A 24,480-nucleotide genomic window follows, 5' to 3' on the forward strand; every position below is an offset into this window, starting at 1 on the left:
ATTATGGAGCCTCGTCTTCATGCCCTCATCTAAATCCAATTAACTCACAAAGGTGCCACCTCCAAATACCATCACACTGGGAATTAAGGCTTCAACATAGGAATCTGGGGGGGACACAAACCTCCAGTCCATAACATCCTGTGTCAGGAGCTCCAGAGACCCCTTCATCACAGTCAGTAATGAGCTCCCACCTGCAGAATTGCCCCAGGCTCTGCAACTGCTCATGTTTTTACTCAGGGGAGAAAAACAAAACACAATTTTGTTTCAATAAACTTTTAATTTTGGAATAATTCTAAATTGATAGAACAGTTGTAAAGATGGTGTGGAGAATACCCATATACCCTTCATCCAGGGTCCACTATCATTACCATCTTATGTTACCATGGTACATTTATCAAAACTAAGGAACAAATATTGGTACACTGTTTTTTGTTTGTTTGTTTTTATTTATTTACTTACTTATTTTTGCCTGCGTTGGGTCTTCATTGCTGCACGTGGGCTTTCTCTAGTTGCGGCGAGCAGGGGCTGCTCTTCGTTGCAGTGCACGGGTTTCTCACTGCGGTGTCTTCTCTTGTTGCGGATCACAGGCTCTAGGCGCACGGGCTTCAGTAGTTGTGGCTCACGGGCTTAGTTGCTCCGTGGCATGTGGGATCTTCCTGGACCGGGGCTCCAACCCATGTCTCCTGCATTGGCAGGCGGATTCTTAACCACTGCACCACCAGGGAAGTCCCAGTACACTGTTTTTAACTAAACTCCAGACTTTCTTTGTATTTCACCAGTTTCTCCATTAATGCCCTTTTTCTGTTCCAAGACGAAATCTAGGGTAACACATTGTATTTAGTTGTCATGTGTCTTTAGTTTCCTCTGGTTTGTAACACTATCTCAGTCTTTCCTTGTTTTTGATGACCTTGAGAGCTTTGAGGAATATGGGTCAGATATTTTGTAGAATGTCCCTCAATTTGGATTTTTCTGATGAAAAACAGTCTTTATTCTGCAATACATGCTGGGATTTTGATTCTGCTCTGACCACGTAACCCGTACATACATAGGGCTCTGCTTCATGCACAGAATTTCAGTACTTGGGTAATATTCCTCAGTGCCTCCAGCACTAAAAGATGTTGGATCCAAAGGAAAGAGCATAGATATTAGAACTATAAAAATCTAGATTCAAATCTTAGCTTCATATTTACCAACTTTGATCTTAGGCAAATCATTTAATTTCTGTGAGCTTCAGTTTATTGTTTTTAAAAATGAGAATAAAATACTGAGTTTGTGGTACTGTTGTGAAAACAAAATGAGCTATGTATATAGCACTTGGAATATTATATAGCACATGTGAGTGTTTAATAAACATCAGTTTCCTTCCCCCTACATTTCTTTTTTTCAGTCACCCCAGAGCCTGCCTCTGAATATCACCTGTTGTCATTTGTTCATAATAAGAATATATGGAAAATGGGGATGGAGGTGACTACCCAGATCGCAATCCCCCCAAGTAGCCTCATCTGTGTGATTCATTTCTTTCTTATAGTAATGGACCCTGCCTTCCTGGTTGTAGGAGAGACATGTGACCCAAGTGGACCAATAATAGGGCCCCTCTTCCCTGAGTGTACTGATTGGTCCAAGTTCAGCCAATCAGAGTCCTTCCCTGGGGTTTTCCCTACTGGAGTTAAGAAGAGAAAGGTCTCAGGACTTCCCTGGTGGACATGGAAGTGCATAAGACTCCAAGCTCCCAATGCAGGGGGCTCAGATACAATCCCTGGTCAGGGAACTAGATCCTGCAGGCATGCCACAACTAAGAGCCTGCGTGCCGCAACTCAGACCCAGCACAGCCAAAATAAATAAATAAATATTTTTTTAAAAAAGAGAAATGTCTCTTTCCTCTTGGGTCTCGTAGTTTTAAGAATGAGCTGCTTGTAGCCATGCTTCCTGCCATGTGGAGACAGCCAGCCTGAGAGCAAGAAACCAGCATGCATGGAGAAGCAAGGCTGAGAGTTGGAGAGAGCATTCTACAGAATTCTATCTAGTTGGTGGGTTGAGTGACCCCTGAGGTCAGTCCATCTCAGGCCTTTCTATAGTTTGGTGACTTGAGCAAATCAATGACCCTTTTTCCTTAAGCTACTTTGGGTTGTGATTTTATAATGTACAATTTAAAAGATCTTAATAGATTGCCTTTCTGGATTTTGCTGCCTACTTCCACCTCTTCTAAGTGCCTTGCTCTACTTCTTCTTTCCCTTCTTATACTTTCCTCCCTCCTTTTATGGCATGGTTGGCATCAAAGTTGCCTCCCTCCTTGGCTCTTTTCCCAACACTCACTCTAAAGTTAAATGTATAAATTACTCTGACTCAGACAGTCTATTAAAGGAGCAAGAATCAAAAGTTCTAGGAGCAGTCTGTGAGAATGTGCTGAAAAGAAATGAAGCCATACATAATGTCACATAGCTGTTCAGAACATAGACTCTGGAGTCCATCAGCTCCAAATTCATATCCTGCCTCTGTCACTTCCTAGTTGTACAACTTCAGGGAACCTACTTAACTTCTCTGAGCCTCAGTTTTCTCATTTAATAAATGAGGATGAGATTATCTTTTCCATGCAGCCTTTGCATGGATTCAACAAGATAACATATGTGTGATGCCAAGCACAGTGCCTGCCACATGGTTGATGCTTAACTTTAGAATACCAATTATTAATTATAATAATTAAAGTTTTCCTTAACTAAAATTTTCCTAAGTCACTTAAATCCACCAATTAATATTTGCCTCATGAAAGGTGGGATAGTCAGGCTTGGTGTCTATCCTGAGGTACTGCAATTTGAAACACACAGCACTGCTCATGAAGTGTTCTTGCCAAAAAAAAAAAAAAAAAAACAAACCAAAAGTTGAATCTTAATCAAATCAGTCCTCAATAGCTTTATGTATAAAAAATAGAGCATGGAATAGAGAAACAACTTAAATGAAACTACAAGGAAGCAAACAGACACATCCAGAATGTGAGACATCTCTTTTTGGAAAGATGACTTGATCTCTGCAATGAGTCAATGGCGGGACGAAGAGAGAGAGAGAGAAAGATATTGAGAGTGAACTATGATTATCCTATTATCATACAATATTATACTCAATTGAGTGGTACTTGAAGGAGTACTGGCTTTAGGGCTAGATGACCTGAGGTCACATCCTGCTTCAGCTACTGTCATTACACAAATAAACTTGGGCGAATCATCAAGGAGTAATAATTCAAGTGTTGATGTATGTGAGGTTTAAATGAGAAAATATATATAAAATATTTAACATAAAAGTATATGTATATAAAAGTATGCAGACATCATCTCGTATGCGGGTAGTTATTGCAATACATACCATTCCCCTCGCTTTGCTTATAATGTCCCCATGTGTTTCAAGCTTAGCTGTAGCCTGTCCCTCCATCCCTTAACTCGTTCAGTCAACAAACTTACTGAATGTCTTTGTGTGCTTGGAATGGCAACATTTATAAAGATGGTAAGAAAAAGTCCCCACCCAGAGAACGTTTATTAATTCGTTCAGTCAACAAACTTACTGAATGTCTTTGTGTGCTTGGAATGGCAACATTTATAAAGATGGTAAGAAGAAGTCCCCACCCAGAGAATATTTACAATATAAAGCGTCACAGTCACATAAGGAAATAAGGGCAGAGGCAACAAGAGGCAGCACTGGGTTTCGTGCAGGCAGATGTGGTTTCAAACCCCAGCTCTGCCATGACTAGCTGTGTGGGCCAGATCCACTCTCCACCGTCACTGGCTCTCTGCTCTGGGAGACCAACCTGCAGGTGCAGCTTCAACAAGATCCAGTGGCTTCTGGCTTCCTACTGGGTTTGGCTCCAGAGGAGGTTGGAGATTGAGAGGAAATGCAGGCAGGCCAGCTTCCCCTCTGAGCCGTGACTTAGGACTGGCTGTCTCCTACCACCTGAAGTCCCTGCTCCTCTCGAGGTGCCCCTCGGAACACAATCCCCTCCTCTCCTCCCTTTAGTCCTACGGGTGACAGCCCTGCTGCTAACTAGTGCTGAAGTACTGCACCAACCCTTGTGGCTTCCCAATACTACCCACGCCTTTTCAAATACCCTTTTACTAAATTGTTTTTAAAGTGGCCTCCTCTGCTTAGCCATCTGTTTCCTGTTGGGACTTTGACCAGTCCATGGGTAATCATGAGCAAGTCTTTTAAAATTTTTTAAGCTTTTATTAACTAATCTGTAAAATGGGATTAAGTGTAGTTCCTTCTTCCTGGTCCTAGGCAACTTTAAAGAGGACACTTGGAGGATGGGAAAGACTATTAGCTTGGGAGAAGGACAGGTCAGGGTTTAAATCCAACTTTTGCTCTTACAAGTTGAATAATCTCCAGCATTTTGCAACAAATCTCTTCGTGATCCAGTTCCTTGTAGGCAAAAGGATTATAACAAATGTTCAACAGAACTTCGAGCTTTGGCTGAGACCCCCAAAGATGGGAAAAAGCTAAGTAGCCATGCATTCTAAAGAGAAGAGCTAGACACTCCCACATGAGAACTGCTCGTTGGAGACCAAATCTGACACTCCCAATAGCTTGCTTACAGGCAAGCTAGAAGTCTCCTTAGAGAGAAGAGGATTCTTCCGAAGAGCCTTGTAGTATTGGGGGTGGGTTTGCTTCCCTTCAGCCACAGCAAAATGAAGAAGTGTAGGGTAATCAGTCTCGGAGGGAGGATTTGTTGCAAGAGGGCAGACTGGCATCTCACTCCCAGGCTGGATGCTTGCTGGGATGCAGAGATGCCAAGACGGGTTCCAAGCTTCCAAGCTGTCCCTGAAGTAGAGCACAGTGGAGATGTTGGGCAATCTTAAAAGATGTTCCCCTGGCATTGGGAACACAGAGACTAGAACCTCCCTGGAGAGACTAAGGGTGAAGCACGTCAAAACTGCCCACGATGGCAGAGCAAGTGTATGCACATTTTACAGGGGCCAGGTAAATATGATGGAAGGTAACCTGCTTAACTCATCTTCTCAAGAGGACTGGGGAACCACAAGAGGCAGGAGCTGAGAGAAGCCCACAAGATTAGTCTAGCACATTGCCAGGTCAGCGTCTCTGAGGAGCCCGCATGAAAGGTGCACCTGGAAGAGCCAACATTTGGATTCTACCACTTGGAGCAGCTTCAACAGCCGAGACAGCAGCACAAACAGCATCTGCCACCTGATCTCTCATCCTTCCCACTCCCCTAACCTTGGAAAATCCATCAGCAATTAGGGGGATCAGGTAAGAGGCCGAGCAAGGAGAATCGAGGAACAGACCAGGCGCCCTATAGGTTTACCTAACTGTCTGGACACGCCTGAGCAGGGCAGTGAGGAGAAGCTTTAAACTGGATGTAGGTTAAATTACGTTTTAGATTCGACTGTGTGTTTTAATACTTGAAAGTGACCAGGAAGCTATAGAGTCTCCCTGATATGCCATCAGGGGAAGGAGAAAGCCAATACACCAGTGAGTTTGAAGGCGATAGGGAGACAAGCAAAGCTATTTCCTGATTGTTATCGACCAGATTTAACCTACTTCCAACAAATCTATTATATTTACTTGGCAGAGTATTTGTGAAGAATAACGATAAGAACATAAAGTAGTACCTAGCACAGTACATCCTTGTTACTTGTAGTATTACTATTAAAGATTTCAGTCTCAGGGTTTCCCTGGCAGCACAGTGGTTAAGAATCTGCCTGCCAATGCAAGGGACATAGGTTCGAGCCCTGGCCCAGGAAGATCCCACATGCCACGGAGCAACTAAGCCCGTGCACCACAATTACTGACCCTGCGCTCAAGAGCCCACAAGCCACAATTGCTGAGCCCACAGGCCACAACTACTGAAGCCTGTGTGCCTAGAGCCCATGCTCCACAACGAGAAGCCACTGCAATGAGAAGCCCACACACCACGACGAAGAGTAGCTCCCGCCCGCCACAACTAGAGAAAGCCCGCGCACAGCAACGATGACCCAACACAGCCAAAAATAAAAAGAAAGGAAGGGAGGGAGGGAGGGAGGGAGGAAGGAAGAAAGAAAGATTTCAGTCTGCAAGTTAATGACACATGAAGTAGTCACACAGTTTGATATGGTTAATGTAGAAGAGTGGTTGCCCAGTGGGCTTGGAGCCCAGGGATATGTTTTTAGGGGACCTCAGGGTCTTGAGTGTCCAGGCTGGTGTCCAGAAAGCTAACAGCAAAATACAAAAGGTCCACAGGGTTTTTCACAATGATCACTGAATTGACATCTGGTCCAAATCCACACTACTGGTTGGTCCCCTTGCACATCAGACACACATAATAATCTTCAAACTCTTACAGCAGTATGTATGTTTGTATGAGCAAATTCATACAAAATATTTGGTTTCCAAACTCGCTTTCAACAAGTCCCTTACTACCTTACCCATTAGTTTCTTCTTCCTGGAAGCCATCTACCCTGTTACTTTCGTCAGAGTTGCCCTTTCAGAACAATCAGATTCTTTCCATGAAGACTAGCATACCTCCGTTTCTATGTTCTTTCATACTTCATTTCTTCCTTGGTGATTCAGCTCTATCATTTAACTATTATACCCTTTAAAGGCAGGTTAGGTGAGTAGACTCACCTGGATTGAACAGGTGAGAAAACAGGTTGGGGCATGAAAGGACTTGCAAAAATTCACTAGTAGGACACAAATAGAACCTTGCTAATGGACCATTCCTTAAGAAGACTAACTCTCTGGTTTTGCACACTTGGTGGGTGTGCTTGTTGGAGTACATGGAAGCCACCAAACTTTCTGTGTAATCAGCATGTCCTTTCCAGGCTGTATTTGTGTGGCAGGGGTTGAGGGGAAGTATTCTCCTTTAACCTCTTCACAGCTAGTATTGCGGAGACTACACGGACTAAGAAAGCCAACTTTAGAGTTGGCTTTTGTTAGAGTCTTGGCTACAACACAGCCTTCCCTACCACGACTCCTTCGCTGTGTCACAGTGCCTCTGGACACAGTTCTTTCATTGACCTTTGGGAAAGGAGTGAGAATCCCAATAGCCAGGAAGAAAGGGAGGTTTGTTTGTTTGTTTTTTAATTTTTCCTTCTGAATTTTGCCTAGAATATACTGTGCAAAATTTACAGAATGTTTCAATAAACACTTTATGTTAGTGGCTCTTAAAATTTTAGAGGATGCATACAACCATGGGAATCTCCTGAAAGATATGGAAAATTTTCCGAAAAAAAAAAAAGAAGCCCACAGAAGAGATAGATACAAACTTTGCCTAAATATCAGATGGTTCATGAACATTATCCACAGAACTTTGCAGAGACTGATGGGCTCCAGGCTGAGATTCCTGTCCTCATGGAAGTGAAAGGGTACCTCCTTCTCGGTGCCCCTCAGAATATCAGTGCTAACCAGAGGCTCAATGAATCCGAAGTGGCTCCTCTTCCAAGGAATCCAGGAGGAGGGGGAAGAAGATCACTTGGGTGAATGTTACTGAAGGTACTTTACGGGGAATTCTCAACAGAGCACTCGCGGCACGTTTTCTTGCAGCAGAAAGCAATGTTCACTGATGCCGAGCATTTCGGGTAAGTTTGGTTCAAGTCCAACTTGGATTCGTGATTGTGATTCACGTTAATTTAGATCATCATAATGCACGTGGACCAAGTACCTTTGTCAGCTGATGAATTTTATAAAAACATTAAAAAAAAAATGCTTGGCTAACTCCTTGAAGGAAAGCTGTCTTATATTCCATGGCCCCTGATTTCAGCAACCTCTCCCTTCCCCTGCCCTCCAGGTTGCAAAGGAGATGACGAGCACAGGCTGGGAGCACAGTGAACACAAGGAGAGCTCCTGTCTGCAGGCTCCTTGTCAGAACACAGGTGGGTGTGCTTGTATCAGCGAGGCAGCTGGTACCGAGAGTGAGGGGGAGTCAGTCGTCGTTCTTTCTATTAAATGCCATCTTAACCAATTTTACCACTAAACAGATAGATGTTGGTGGAGTGAAGGGTGGGAGGTGTGGAGATGAGAGTAAAGGTATGGACCTCTAATGATGAGAAGGACGAAGCCAAAAGGATTCTAACTTTTACAGACTGAGAAAGGTTGACAGGGAAAACATTTTTTTTAAATCACAACTAACCTAGAGAACTATTTAAGCTCCCGGCTCATGGCCCAGTGTTACCCAGGCTTAGGAAGACTCAGCAAACCCCTGCAGAGAGAGCTTTTACCTCTGAGAGGACATGGTGGCGTGGCTTTTAGACCTTCCTTTAGAACAGTATATATGTAGGGGAGAGTGAGCCTGCCCTACTGTGTTGATTTAATAACAGAGGTCACCTGGCCACCCACACAGATTTCTCATCTGCTCTTTTCTCAAGTGGGTAGCTTAAGACCTATTTGTTGCTTAGATGGAGCTGGCTGGAAATAAACTTGTTCAAATAATGGAGGTAGCAAAACAATATACAGGAACACCCCTATGGGAAGTTACTCCTTCCTTATCATGGTCACTGTCATCATATTGTCATGGTTACCTTGCTAGATAGATGTAAAAGTGGTGCTGACTGTGTATGAGTGTGTTTGGGTGTGTGTATACATACATACATATATATATATAAAACATACAGTATGTCAGCATTTTGTGTATAGTGTATGTGTGTGTATAGTGTGTGTGTGTGTATAACTTCCCAACAACCCTGCAAATGTATGAATTTTAAATTTTCATTTCATGGACCAGCACACTAAAGCTCACAAAGACTAGATCACCCCAAGGACTCTCACTCAATAGTCAACAAAACCAGAATTATGTTCCTGATGTTATGGGCTCCCAAACCCCTCAGAATTCCGTATTTTACTCTATTTACAATTATTTATTTAACAAGTGTTTGCTGATATTGGCTACCAGGTGTCCAGAACCTTGCCTCGTGGTAGGGATAACAAAATGAAAAGGCATTGCCTTCAGGAAGCCCACAGTCTAATAAAACATCGTCTAGTAAAACATGTGGGAATTTGCTTTAACCACTAAGGCACTGTAGAAGTATTAGCTGCTTTTGTTGGATGAAAGCAAAGTCACTTTCATCTTTCACCCATTTCTTAAGGAGCTGTGCCAACCTCACCTGTGACCTTTGCCACCCTTATCTCTCTTCCCCTTGGGCTGACCTCCAGGCTGTAGGCGAAATGTTTGCATCTGGTCTCTCTGTTCCTTTCTGCTGTTTCCCTGTTCCTGATTCCCTGGCTCTGTCTATCCACCACGTGCCCTGCTTACATACCAGGTGGCCTTGCCTGGTCTGGTTCTGCCTGTTAGTGCCTGAGCCCAATTTCTTGAAGCTGTGACAAGTGACTCTTTTGGAGAAGAAGGAAAGGCAAGGACGAGGTCAGAAAGGCTCCTTAGAATGTTGAGGGAGAAGAGTCTGGCTCCAAGGGATTGCCCAAGAAAAGGGTCGAATAAATTTGTAGGGTGTGGTAGTCATAAGCAAGGACTTTGGGGTTGTATAAACTTTTTCTCACCAGTCTTTCTAGCTATATAATTTGGGGCAAATTACTAATCACTCTCTGCCTTGGATTTTGTGGAGGTAATAATAGTATAGGGCAACACAAAGAAGTGATTGAATTATGAGAGCATAATAATTATCATTATCCAGTATTTTGGTCTTAATTCAAAAATTCTTAAATAGCCATATGAATACCTACTGAGGTGTGGTCTCCATGGCTTTCATGCTGGATGTGTTCACTTGACCCTCCCAGGTCCTCTCTGCATCTTCTCTGTGCCCCAAGAGACTGACCTGGAAAAGCCATCAATGGGGGACTTCCCTGGTGGTGCAGTGGTTAAGAATCCACCTGCCAATGCAGGGGACACGGGTTCGAGCCCTGATCCAGGAAGATCCCACATGCTGTGGAGCAACTAAGCCTGCGAGTCACAACTACTGAGCCCGCATGCCACAACTACTGAAGCTCACACACCTAGAGCCTGTGCTCTGCAACAAGAGAAGCCACCGCAATGAGAAGCCCATGCACTGCAATGAAGAGTAGCCCCCACTTGCCGCAACTAGAGAAAGCCCGCGTGCAGCAATGAAGACCCAATGCAACCAAAAATAAATAGATAAATAAAAATTAAATTAAAATTAGAAATTAAAAAAAGAAGCCATCAATGGGCTCCCTTGCCATTTGGCTTCTAATTGGCTTTGGCCAATTTTAAACACCAGCAGAAGAAAGAGGGAGGGAGGAGAGTGAGGTGGGTGTTTATTCTCAGTCACGCCTGGAACTGGCCACCTCTCTCCGCCTTGGGTCTGGCTCAGGTCACGCAGCTTTCCTCATACAGGCCCCCTCTGTCCCTGCTCCATATACCACAGACCTTGGGGTGAGAAAGGAACCTTGCTCTTAATAGCCCTGGTATTGCTTCTTCCATCAGGGTTTCCTTATACACACTCACAGCATCATAATCTCTCAATTGAACTCTCCTTGAGCATGACTAACCTGAAGGCGATGTCTTCTCCCAGGACCCTGACTGATCCTGGCTTCGTCACTCTGCCTTAGATGCTGCTTTCCCTGACAGAAGGTCAGGGTCCAATTCTGAAGCTCTTCTGGCTTGAGTCTCTGTAGAGAATGAAGTACTAGTTAAAATACATGATCCTGGAGTGGACAGCTCAGGCCCTGGAGGAATGGAGGGGAGTGTTGCAGAGACTTTAGCCCCAGAGATGAATAAAGCCTAAGGAAAGAGCCGATGATTGGAACTAGGAACCACCTACAACAATTCTCTTGCCTCCCAGAATCACCCACCACACCTTCCTCCCAGTCTGGCACCCCCAGGTTCCCTCCCAGGACTCCCAAGAGTAGATCCGGACCACACTGGATCTGGTAGGGGGGCGGGGTGCTACAAATGACCGATGAAGAGCAGAACAGAGGTTCAACTTCACTAGAAACCTGCGGAAAGGAAACTAAATAACAATAACTGTTTAAAACAAAGGAGGAAAGCTTTCTAAAGCAGGGCACATTTTTATTTTATTTATTTTATTTATTTTATTATTATTTTTTTTTTGCGGTACGCAGGCCTCTCACTGTTGTGGCCTCTCCCGTTGCGGAGCACAGGCTCGGGACGCGCAGGCTCAGCGGCCATGGCTCACAGGCCCAGCCGCTCCGCGGCATGTGGGATCTTCCCGGACCGGGGCATGAACCCGTGTCCCCTGCATCGGCAGGCAGACTCTCAACCACTGCGAGCAGGGCACATTTTTAGATTCACAATTTTAATGCAAAGACTTCTGGTTTCACCTCAGAGATAGAGAAAGCTGGAATGAACAATGCTCCAATCTTTACAACATGAAAAAAGATGGACAAGCTGCAAGTTAACAACTTTTCTTAAACCCATCAAAGAACTGAGGCTATGAAGCTAACCTGAAATCTGGGGAGAAACAGACATCTGTAGAGGAGACACAGGTACGAAGCATTGCCTCATTCACTAACCTGGGACAGATGCCATGTAAGCTGGTAGAAGATTCAGTTAAAATCATGTGTGTAAAAAAAATATATATATATATATATAAAATCATACATGATTATATATGTTATGTAAAAAGATATAGAGGGACATATACATATATGTATAGAAATCCACATGCATGCACAAGGTGTGTTTATATGAATTTGAGTTAAGGGTAGTATAAATTATACCATGCTTAGTTCATTCACAAAGTGAATTTAATCATTCTCATTTAATCCTTTGTTACCTTTACTCTTATGTTACTTTTCATTTTTAAATATTTCAAACTTCCAAAAAATTACAGAGAATAAGACAAACACCCATAGATCACCTGTTGCCCAGATTTAACCAATGCTGACATGAGCCACCTCCCACATTTGCTGCCCTTCTTCTGTCTGGATGAGGGTGACCCAGCTCCTGGGGCTCAGCAAACTCCAGGAGCCCAGGACAATGCCTGCTTCTCTTTGCTGTCCATGCCTATCTCTCCATGCCTGGAGAACTGTAACCCACCACGTTCTCCTCAGTTTAGTGATTCATCCCCTTCCTCTGCAAATGGGACTCAGTGTGGTGAGAAACAACATCAAAGTTCAGTTTTGGTTTACTTGCAGCTGGTGAGTGTTTGTTTGTTTTGTGCATGAAAAAGCATCTGCTCTCAGCCTCAGCTTTGAAACAAAAACTGGCCTGTAACCAGAATGAAATAGCATGCTCCCTGTTACACGAAGACCTTAATAATAAAAGAAAGCTCTGGGTTTTGTTAACCCATTTAATGTATCATACCCTTTGTTTTCCCAGAAACACTGTGAGTGTGTGAAGTGACAAGTGTATCACAGACAGGAAACAGAGCTGGAGAGGTTACAAGCTTACCCAGGCTCGCTTGCCCAGTACATGCAATAGGGGTCATTCATTTGTGTATCTGTCAGGCACCAAAACCTACACTTGTTTTCAATGATGAAAGTACAGACTGCCTTTCATTTTACAATATCTAAATCGGTTACATGTAGGCCTTTTCTATATTCGTGGCTGTATTCCAGATAACTGAGGTTGAGAGGTAAATGACCTCCATATTATTTAAATGGATGTTTCTGTAAGCAAAGCCTTTAATTCCTGGAGATGTATATATATATATATACATATATATATATATACATACATACATACATACATACATATGTATATTTTTTTAACTTAGATATTGGAATGGTACAGCAGAACTTCTTTACTATCTGTCTTAGGTCACTGCCATCGAAGCAGCACCTGAGACAGTGATTTGGGTGAATGTGATTCACTGAATTATATTCAGTGAATGTGGAGGGCTCTCAGGAGACAGGAAGTACAGGAAGAAGGATGGGCAGGGGAGGCAGCTAAGCAAATATGTGGTCCCAGCTGGATCCAGCCTCAGCCTGACCACACAGGGAGCTCTGGAGCATGAAAGCCACCCAAGTTACTGCCACTTTGAGGCAAGGGGGCTGGCCTTTCTAGAAGGTGAGAACCACCTTCTCCCAGCAGCTGGGGAATTGGTACAGGGCCCAGGTAAAAGGAATCTGGAGAGGGAACCAATATCCCATCTCTGCTGCCCTGAGAAATTTGGAGGATTGATTAATGCAGTCTACAAACAGCCATGTGCATTGCTGTAGAAAGACACAGAATAATTAAAAGGGTTGAATTGGAACTAATGAAACCCCATCATCTTTTAAATGACTGGATATACTGAACCAGGAGATTAAGTATAGGAAGGTTGGAAAGCTGGTCTTAAATGGTTAATTTTTTCTACCATTTGCAAAATCATCAAATTCAAGTGAGAGTGAGTTTGTTCGATGCCTGGCTACCTTCAGAACCTTCTGCTGTTCCTTCTGATGACGTCTTCACTGAGGCCCCACTGCCAGCCTCGAGACTGCTGATTTCAAGGCCCTTTGAAGAAAAAAAATAATTCCATTTACTTTCTGCAGGAGATGACTGTCTGCTCCCCTTGAGCTGGGCCAGAGGGAGCATTCAGAATACATTGCTGGAAGTAAATGGAATTTTTCAGCTATTTAAATTGCAATTCACCCCTGAAAGCTCCATTTTATCAAAACTCCTGGTTAATACTATTTTCTATGCTCAGGTATTCTTCCCAAATACACATGCAGGAGATACAGGGGCCCAGAGGGAGACTGTTTCAGAGACAAAGTCCCTTAAAGAAGCCTCAGGTACTAACATCCTCATTGCCATGTAACAAAACTCAAAGGACTGAACAGGTATGGGGTAGGGCAGAGGGCACTCTACCTAGAGTCTGAGGAATTAATTTGCCCCCCACTAGCTGTGTGTCCATGAGCAAATCATATAATCTCTCTGAGCCTTTTGGTTCACAGCTCTAAAATGGGATTAGGAACACCGTCCTTGCCTATCTCAGAGGGTTATTGTAAAGATTATATTAGATTAATTTATATGAAACAGTTCTAGACAAATGAAGTAGAGCTGGAAATGATATCTTTTGTAGCCAAATGCTTAAAAGCCCACAATTAAGCCTAACGAAGGCAGAATTCTAAGATGGCCCCCAAGAATCTCACCTCCTAGTAAATATACTTTATATACTCCCCTTTCTTTGAGAATGTCCTGTGAATATGATAGGATATTCACTCCCATGATTAGGTTATATAAGACTCAAGCTTAACAGGCTGGAGAAATATTCTTCCTACTGGCTTTGAGAAAGTAAGCTTCTAGGTCATGGTTTAGACCTAAAGGCGGCTTCCAGGAGCTGAGATGAATCAGCCAGCAGCAAAACAGGGACCTCAGTCCTACAACAACAATTTAAATTCTGCCAACAACCTGAATGAGTGTGAAAGAAGACCCTGGGCTCAGGAAGAGAACATATAGTCCAACCAAAACACTGATTTCTGCCTTGTAAGACCCAGTTACTCTGTGCCAGGACTTCTAACCTACAAAAACTGTAACATAATACCTGGGGGTTGTTTTAGCTGCTAAGTGTGTGATAATCTGACATATAGCTATAAAAACCAAACATACAATCAACTGATCTTAAAACGGCAGATTGAGGGCGACCTCTGAAATACACTCCTCCATAAAAGCAATGAGAACCCTGGATAACTGTCAAAATAAACTTCTTTAGAACTCGGAAAAATCACCAAAGGCTTGCAACAATCCAAGAAGCATTTATTCAAGAAAAATGGCTGAATCTCAGCAAGGACAGTGAGCCTTATGGCATTTTAACCTGTGCCCATCACCCTCTCCCTAGCTTTTCAGCAGCACTGAAAGCCAACAGGCTCACAACTACAATAGATGTGAAAAACAGTAGCTAAATTGTTACCGAAGGAAGTAAAATGGGTTTGGAGCTCCCCAGAAGCCCCATTTCTAGAAAACTATCACTATTTGACCTGTCTGGCAGTTCACTAAAAAGCTCCATTTTCAGGGATTGTCTTTATTTGACCTAATCAGAGCTTGCTTTTTATGAAGAGCCCTCTACCCACTGACTATTTGTCAAATACAATTAGTGGCAATTGTTTAATATCACAGCTACCTGAGGATACTTTAACAGTTGGCGCTAACAGTTGGGGCTAACCAGAAATTTTAAAAAGAACAACTGGATAATGAGATGCCCATAGGGGTCTTTGAAAAGCTCCAGCATATTCCTGGAAATCCAGAAATCCATGTGCATTTTCAGAGCTGCATACATCTAGGGAAGACTCGATAAGGTCTACTCTCTCACCTATGGTTATCTTGAGTCTCTGTATAAGCAAGAAGTTTAGGATAAGCTGGAGTTGTAAACTGGCTGCTAGAGCACTTAAAACAATACATTACACACACACACACACACACACACACATACACAGAGGCCTTAAAAATGCTGGGAGAAAAATATACAAGCAGCTCATGCAGCTCAATATCAAAATAACAAACAACCCAATCCAAAAATGGGCAGAAGACCTAAATAGACATTTCTCCAAAGAAGATATACAGATTGCCAACACACACATGAAAGGATGCTCAACATCACTAATCATTAGAGAAATGCAAATCAAAACTAAAGTATGGTATCACCTCAAACCAGTCAGAATGGCTATCATCAAACAATCTACAAACAATAAATGCTGGAGAGGGTGTGGAGAAAAGGGAGCCCTCTTGCACTGTTGGTGGGAATGTGAATTGGTACAGCCACTATGGAGAACAGTATGCAGGTTCCTTAAAATAACTAAAAATAGAACTACCATATGACCCAGCAATCCCACTACTGGGCATATACCCTGAGAAAAACATAATTCAAAAAGAGACATGTACCACAATGTTCATTGCAGCACTATTTACAATAGCCAGGTCATGGAAGCAACCTAAGTGTCCATCGACAGATGAATGGATAAAGAAGATGTGGCACATATATACAATGGAATATTACTCAGCCATAAAAAGAAATGAAACTGAGTTATTTATAGTGAGGGGGATGGACCTAGAGTCTGTCATACAAAGTGAAGTAAGTCAGAAAGAGAAAAACAAATACCATATGCTAATATATATATATATATTTTATATATATAAAATCTAAAAAAAAAAAGAACTTAGGGGCAGGACAGGAATAAAGATGCAGACATACAGAGTGGACTTAAGGACATGGAAGGGGGAAGGGTAAGCTGGGACAAAGTGAGAAAGTGGCATGGACGTATATACACTACCAAATGTAAAACCGATAGCTAGTGGGAAGCAGCCACATAGCACAGGGAGATCAGCTCGGTGTTTTGTGACCACCTAGAGGGGTGGGATAGGGAGGGTGGGCGGGAGACGCAAGAGGGAGGGGATATGGGGATATATGTATACGTATAGCTGATTCACTTTGTTATACAGCAGAAACTAACACAACATTGTAAAGCAATTATACCCCAATAAAGAAGTTAAAAAAAAAAACACACTGGGAGATTATTAGTTCAAGGAATTTTAAGGAAATCTCTATCCAGTCATTAGCTAAGCACTAAGCAAACTGAATAGAGACTTTGGTGGCCACAAATGACAAAAGAATACAGGTTTTACAGAATTAGTCCAAGAAAGTCACTAAAAAAAACCAAACAGCAGCAACAACAACAAAGCACAAAGGTGAGAGAGACTCTTACTTCCAGAGTTGACACATTGTGCTATTTAAAATATCCAATTTTCAGAGTTACCATATGATCCAGCAATCCCACCCCTGGACATATACCCAGAAAAGATGAAAACTAATTCAAAAAGATACAGGGGGGCTTCCCTGGTGGCGCAGTGGTTGAGAGTCCACCTGCCAATGCAGGGGACACGGGTTCGTGCCCCGGTCCGGGAAGATCCCACATGCCGCGGAGCGACTGGGCCCGTGAGCCATGGCCGCTGAGCCTGCGTGTCCGGAGCCTGTTGCTCCGCAACGGGAAGGCCACAACACTGAGAGGCCCGCGTACCGCAAAAAAAAAAAAAAAAAAAAAAAAGATACAGGGACTTCCCTTGTGGTCCAGGGGCTAAGACTCCATGTTCCCAAGTCAGGGGGCTCAGGTTCGATCCCTGGTCAGGGAACTAGATCCTGCATGCCACAACTAAGACATGGCCCAGCCAAATAAATAAGTATTAAAAAAGAAAAAAAGAGATACATGTACCCCAGTGTTCATAGCAGCACTATTTACGGTAGCCAAGACATGGAAGCAACTTAAATATCCATCAACAGAAGAATGGATAAAAAAGATGTGGTATATACATACAATGGAACATTAGTCAGCCATAAAAAGAATGAAATAATGCCATTTGCAGCAACATGGATGGACCTGGAAATTATCATACTAAGTGAACTAAGACAGAAAAAGACAAATATCATATGATATCACTTACACATGGAATCTAAAAAAAAATGATACAAATGAACTTATTTACAAAACAGAAATAGACTCACAGACATAGAAAACAAATGTATGGTTACCAAAAGGGAAAGGGGATGGAGGGATAAATTAGGAGTTTAGGATTAACAGATGCACACTACTATATATAAAACAGATAAACAACAAGGACCTACTGTATGGTACAGGGAACTATATTCAATATCTTGTAATAACCTATAATGGAAAAGAATCTGAAAAAGAACAGACATACGTATACAGAGAGATAGATGGATAGATGTATAACTGAATCATTTTGCTGTACACCTGAAACTAATAGAACATTGCTAATCAACTATACTTCAATAAAAAATTGTTTGTTTTGATAAAAAGTCCAATTTTCAATAACAATAGCAAAAAATATAAGAAATACAAAGAAACAGGAACATATGGCCCAAAGGGAAAAAAATAGTTTACAGAAACTGTCCCTGAGAAAGCCCAGACATTACTAGAAAGAAAGACAGATTTACTAGATAAAGACTTAAATCACTTATCATAAGTATATTCAAAGAACTCAAAGAAACCATTTCTAAAGAATTAAAGTATGAGAAAAATGTGTCCTCAAACAGAGACCATCAACTAAAAGATATAAAGTATGCCCAAATGCAGACTTGAGCAGGTCAAAGAATTAGTAAGCTTAAAGACAGGTCAATTAAGATTACTTGGTATAAATAGAAAGTAATCAAAGGAAATAAACAGAGACCTATGGGACACAATTCTATGAGGCTTGCATTATCCTGATACCAAATCAAAGACATCACAAAAAAAGGAAACTACAGATCAATATCCCATACGAACACAGACAAAAGAATCCTCAAAAATTACTAACAAACTGAATTCACCAACATATAAAAAGGATCATATACCATGAATAAGATCATCTCAGGAATGAAAGGCTGGTTCAACATACAGAAAGAAATTAATATAACACACTATATCAATAGAATAAAGTTTAAAAATCACAGTGTCATCTCAATAGCTGAAAAAATAATTTGACAAAATCCAACACTCTTTCATGGTAAAAACACTCAATCTAAGAACAGAAAGAAACTTCCTCAAATGATGAGAGGCATCTACGAAAAAAACACAGCTAACATCTTAGATAATAGTGAAAGACTGAAAGTTTTTCCCCCTAAGTTTAGGAACAAGACAAGGTACCTGCTCTTGCCATTTCTATTCAATATTGTTCTGGAGGTTCTTGCCAGAACATTTAAACAAGGAAAAGAGATAAAAGGCATCCAGACTGAAAAGGAAGAAGAAAACTATCTCTATTTACAGATAGCATGACTTTGTTTATAGAAAAAAGTAAGGAGTTAACTAAAAAGATATTAAGACAAATAAATGAATTCAGCAAGATACAAAATCAGTATACACAAATCAAATATATTTCTGTATACTTACAATGAACTATCTGAAACTATAATTAAGAAAACAGTTCCATTTATAATAGCATCAAGAAGAATAGAATACTTAGTAAATTTAACAAAAGAAGTACAACACTTGTACACTAAAATCTACAAAACACCATTGCAGTAAATTAATGAAGACACAAATAAATGGAAAGATATCTCATGTTCATGGATTAGAAAAATTAATATTGTTAAAATGGTAATACTCCCGAATTTTATTTGCAGATTCATTGCAATCTCTGTCAAAAGCCCAGCTGGCTTTTTTGAAGAAATTAACAAGGTGATCTTAAAATGTATACGGGAATCCAAGGGCCCTGAAAAGTGAAAACAATCTTGAAATGAAAGTACACAGCTGGAGGAGTCACACTTCTTGATTTCAAAACTTATAACACAAAAACAGTAATCGAGACAGTGAGGAACTGGCTTAATGACAGGCATACAGATCAATGGAATAGAATTGAGAGTCCAGAAATAAACCCTTACATTTATGGTCAATTGGCTTTTGACAAGAGTGCCAAGACAATACAGTGGGGAAAAGAACAGTGTTTTCAACAAATTGTTCTAGGACAACTGGATAACTACATGAAAAAGAATGAAACTAGTCAACATCATGTATAAAAGTTAACTCAAAAGGATGAGAAAAATATCAGACTAAAACTATACAACTCTCAGAAGGAAACCTAAGAGTAAGTCTTCATGGTCTCAGATTAAGCAATTCATTCTTAGGACACCAAAAGCATAAGAAATAAAAGAAAAAGACACATAATTTGAACTTCATCAAAATTTAAAAGTTTTGGGCTTTGAAAGACACTATCAGACAGCAACATTATTCATCATAATTGCCAAAATGTGGAGGCAACCCAATGTCCATCAACTGTTAAATAGATAAACCCTGTCCATTCGTAAATAATGTTTTACTGGAACACAGTCATGGTCATTTGCTTACATATTATCTTTGGCTAGCTCCGTGCTACAATAGCAGAGTTCAGTAGTTGCAACAGAGACTGACCACATCACCTGCAAAAACTAAAACACTTACTGTCTGTCCCTTTTCAGAAAAAAAGTTTGCTTACCCTTACTCTGGGGTAATATGGTCATTTGTAAGGCATTTCAAAATAAAACAAATGAACAAACAAAAAGAGTAATAAACTCATATTTTTCTGAGTGCTTACTATGCCCCTAAACTCTAGTAGCCAAGAAATAGTAGAGCACATACTTGCTTAGTCACTCTTCCTTGGACAAGTTACGTGAACTCTCTGAGCCTCCATGGCCTCATCTCTAAAACTAATGTAATAATATCTGCTTCATCGAGTTGCCATGGAGATTGAATGAGGTAAGATGTACTGTGATGGGATGAATTGTTCCCTTCAGAAAAGATATGCTGAAGTCCTAACCTTCAATATCTCAGAACGGGATTTTATTTGGAAATAAGGTCACTGTATCAATAGATGTAATTAGTTAAGATGAGGTCATACTGGAGTAAGGTAGGCCCTCCCTCCAATAGGATTGATGTCTTTATAAGAAGATGGCCATATGAAAACACAAACACACAGGGAGAATGCCATTTGACAATGGAGGCAGAGACTGGAGTTATCCTACCACAAGCCAAGGAACGCCTGGGCTACCAGAAGCTAGGAAGAAGCAAGGAAGAATCCTCCCCCCAGAGGCTTTTAAGGGACTTTGGCCCTGTCAACACCTTGATTTCAGATGTCTAACCTCCAAAACTGTGAAAGAATACATTTCCATTGTTTTCAGCCACCCAGTTTGTGATATTTTGTTATGGCAACACTAGGAAACTAATGCACATTTGAAGCTCTTAGAACAATACCTAGCATACAATAACTCCATAATTCATGCTAGAAATTATTCTTGATGGTTTACCTTGTTTCTGTTAATCTTCAAAATAATTTTATAGGGAAGGTGTATTAATCTGCACAGGGTAACATAATGAATGAAATACCACAGACTGGTGGTTTAAACAACAGAAATTTATTTATTTATTTATTTAGGCCGTGCTGCACAGCTTGCGGGATCTTAGATCCCAGACCAGGGATTGAACCCAGGGCCACGGCAGTGAAAGCGCCAAGTCTTAACCACTGGACCACCTGGGAATTCCCAAACAACAGAAACTTATTTCTCACAGTTCTGGAAGCTAGAAGTCTATGATCAAGGTGCCAGTATGTCAGGTTCTGGTAAAGACCCACTTCCTGGTTTGCAGATGGACAACTTCTTGATGACTGCTCACATGGTGGAGAGAGACAGAGAGAGAGAGGGGAAGCAAGATTTCTGGTGTCTCTTCAAATAAGGACACCAATCCCATCAAGGGGACTCACCCTCACGACCTCATCTAAACCTAGTTATCTCTAAAAGGCTCCACTTCCAAATACCAACACGTTGGGGTAATGGGAACACAATTCAGTCCATAGTAATAGGTATTATTAACTCTCTTTGATAGGTATGAAAACTGGCCTCAGTGAGATTAATACAGAAGAAAAAATATAAAAGGGTAATGTTATTAAAAGGAGATTCCTGTATATGTGTGAATTCCTCGTGGGCATTTTCACATACAACCGTGTAGTTTCCATAGCAACTGTGGTATTATAGACCCTAAAATCAGAGAGTCTGAGTTCATTTTCACCTTCTGCCATTTACCAACTCTGGGACGTTGGGCAAGTTACTTAATGACTAGGAGTCTCAATAGCCTTCCCTGCAAAATGAATGGCTCCTAACCTCATGGAGTGTGAGCATTAAATGACAAAATGCCTGTCAAGAGTGTCCCAGAGTGCCTGGCACAAAGTAGACATCAAATACGAGTTAAAACTTCAAAGATAAATACACAAAGATGTTTGGTGGAGCTGTGATTGTTAGAACAGATTTGGACAACTTCGATATCCAACAATAAGTTAAATAAACTATCATTCATTCATACTGAGACGCTATACAAGCATAAAACAGAATAAGATAGATATACGTTGACTTCCTGAGTTCTTTTTCCTGTCCCTACCTACTGTGTGACTTTAGGCAAGTGCTTTAACCTCTCCGTGCCTCAGTTTCCCCAGCTAAAAAATGAAAATAAAAGCAGTACCTATTTCACAGAGTTGTCATGAAGGTTAAATAACATACAGTCTATATAAGATGCTTAAAATATTCTGAGGCACATAGCAAGCACATGCTAAATATTAACCATTATTATAATTCCATGTGTATGGAAGGAAGGAAGGCTAATGCCTCATTTATAGAAAAAGATACAAGAATCTGCTGCTAATTGTTATTTCTTGGGAGTAAGGATGGGAAGTAGGAAGAAGGGCTTCAACCTTCTCTTTACCCCTTCTGTACCATTGGAAGCAAACCAACCCCACAATTATTAGCCGTCTCTTGTCCTTCCCTCTTTCTCCAGTAATGAAGAGTGGACCTGATGGTGCCTGAGCACTTTCTTTTCCTGCCAGGCAGGGCTGCTCTTCAGCTGGGACTTGTGAGCACAGCAGATAAAAGATTTCCATCCTGGTTGGTCAACAGTCTCATCCTTGCCCCCCTGATCCCGCAAGGTAAAGGTTCACTCCTGGCCTGCTGGGGCCCTCCAGGAGTCTTTGGGGTGCTGAGTCACAGTGACCCTGGTTTCTTTAGGGTCCTGTAGTCTAGGTTAGGAGATATTTTGGCTCTCACTCCTGGTGCCAGGCACAGAGCTTGGGGCTGTGCACCTACTGTATCTGCCTCTAAATAACTCTTCAAGGTACTTATTCTCATTTACCAAATGATGAAACCAAGGTTACCTAGCACGTGATCTGCCCAATAGCACACAGCTCATTAAGTGGCGTCTCTCTGGCTCCTTTCACTATGTGCCTTTGCTTTCATTGGCTCACATTCCCTCTCTAAAAGTATCTGTATGCTCTGCTTCAACAAGTTCTTTTCAGAAAGTTTATTTTACCAGCGTTGTAGTTCTGCTTTGTCGCAGCTGGTTTAGCAGTTTCAGGAACAGAGCAGAGTGATCAACTCTGTGAATAATTAACGAGTTGAGTTTGATCTCTGGCCTAAAATTGACTGCTCAACTTATTTGCCCTGAACAAAAAGACAAGGAAAATTCCCCTATATTGGCACTGTCCAATGCCTGGAGAGAAAGGGAAGCCAGAAGAATCATTCTCACTCTGGCCCCCTCTAAAAGATGTAGTCCCCTGTCCAAGGTCACAGGGGCTGAACCACACTTAGTGACTGGGACTTGACTCCATGGAGACTGGACATGGTTTTGGAAATTGAATAGTTTCAGTTTAAGTCATTATGTGTGACCCTGGGCAAAGTTACTCCTCTCCCCTGGCTTCCTTTGTCATCTGTAAACAGGAGGCATAGTATTTATAGGCAGTCAGCTAATATTCTACAGAAACTAATATTGTTCAGAAGTCATCAACCAATCACAATGCTGCACATAGAGCTGCAGCAGGGTGCTGGAGGCCCCAGCTCCACAGGCAGCTACCTGTTATTGGACTGTAGGAATATCCATGGTGGCCCCAGAGCAGTGGCCAGGTGGTCAGGAAGATAACAGTGCTACTGTGGGTTTCAGGGAAGCAGCTGTTTGTCAACTGATATGAAAGTGTTTCAATATTTCAACAACAGGTACAGCTGTAGAATGAACATGGGTCCTTTGCAATGTGAGTATGCATTTCCAGGGGAATTTACTCTGTGCTTGGTACTATGACTAAACTTACCAATGATTCCATATAATCTTCACAAACACTCTGGAAAGTGCTACTTCAAGCCCCTTTTTTCAGATAAGGAAATTTTAACACTCTATAAAGTGACAATGGTTGGTAAGTGGTAGAACAGTGATCCGAATTCAAGCTGACCTGTGGCAGAGCCAGACTTGTATGCACAATGGGAGAGAGAAGGAAATCCTGGGCCATAATCCACAACTGAACTTGAGAACATGGGTAGGAAAGGATGAATAAGAGAGCTGGGCTGTAGGACAATTCAAATGAGGAATAAAAACGCTGCAAGATACACAGAGTCCTTGCGCAAAAATGACATTAAAAAACATTTATCTGAGAAACAAGAACTACAATCCTGCAACCTGTGGAATAAAAACCACATTCACAGAAACACAGACAAGATGAAAAGGCAGAGGGCTATGTACCAGATGAAGGAACAAGATAAAACCCCAGAAAAACAACTAAATGAAGTGGAGATAGGCAACCTTCCAGAAAAAGAATTCAGGATAATGATAGTGAAGATGATCCAGGACCTCGGAAAAAGAATGGAGGCAAAGATCGAGAAGATGCAAGAAATGTTTAACAAACATCTAGAAGAATTAAAGAACGAACAAACAGAGATGAACAATACAATAACTGAAATGAAAAATACACTAGAAGGAATCAATAGCAGAATAACTGAGGCAGAACGGATAAGTGATCTGGAAGACAGAATGGTGGAATTCACTGCTGTGGAACAAAATAAAGAAAAAAGGATGAAAAGAAATGAAGACAGCCTAAGAGACCTCTGGGATAACATTAAACACAAGAACATTCGCACTGTAGGGGTCCCAGAAGGAGAAGAGAGAGAGAAAGGACCAGAGAAAATATTTGAAGAGATTATAGTCAAAAACTTCCCTAACATGGGAAAGGAAATAGCCACCCAAGTCTAGGAAGTGCAGAGAGTTCCATACAGGAAAAAACCAAGGAGAAACATACCGAGACACATAGTAATCAAATTGGCAAAAATTAAAGACAAAAAAATTATTAAAAGCAGCAACGGAAAAATGACAACATACAAGGGAACTCCCATA

At 41.5% G+C, this 24,480-nt stretch overlaps 1 protein-coding gene across 5 annotated transcripts in view; it reads right to left on the minus strand.

The window, feature by feature from the left end:
* The window catches only part of LRATD2 (LRAT domain containing 2), a 322,259-nt gene that overhangs the window by 280,817 nt on the left and 16,962 nt on the right, over nucleotides 1–24,480 (minus strand). Inside the window, exons 3-4 of one of the 5 annotated variants that reach the window (XM_059995189.1) lie at nucleotides 13,258–13,339; nucleotides 1,005–1,108 (exon numbers count right to left, since the gene is read on the minus strand). The exons of 3 other annotated variants lie outside the window; for them this stretch is intronic. In XM_059995189.1, the coding sequence (XP_059851172.1) occupies nucleotides 1,059–1,108; nucleotides 13,258–13,339 (132 nt within the window). In that variant the 3' untranslated portion in view covers nucleotides 1,005–1,058. Of the gene's footprint in view, nucleotides 1–1,004; nucleotides 1,109–10,431; nucleotides 10,552–13,257; nucleotides 13,340–24,480 lie in introns of those variants that run through there. One more of the 5 variants, XR_009516654.1, reaches the window with a different exon arrangement.

The sequence above is a fragment of the Delphinus delphis genome, chromosome 17 (genome assembly GCF_949987515.2).
Source record: "Delphinus delphis chromosome 17, mDelDel1.2, whole genome shotgun sequence".
Taxonomy (NCBI): Eukaryota; Metazoa; Chordata; class Mammalia; order Artiodactyla; family Delphinidae; genus Delphinus; species Delphinus delphis.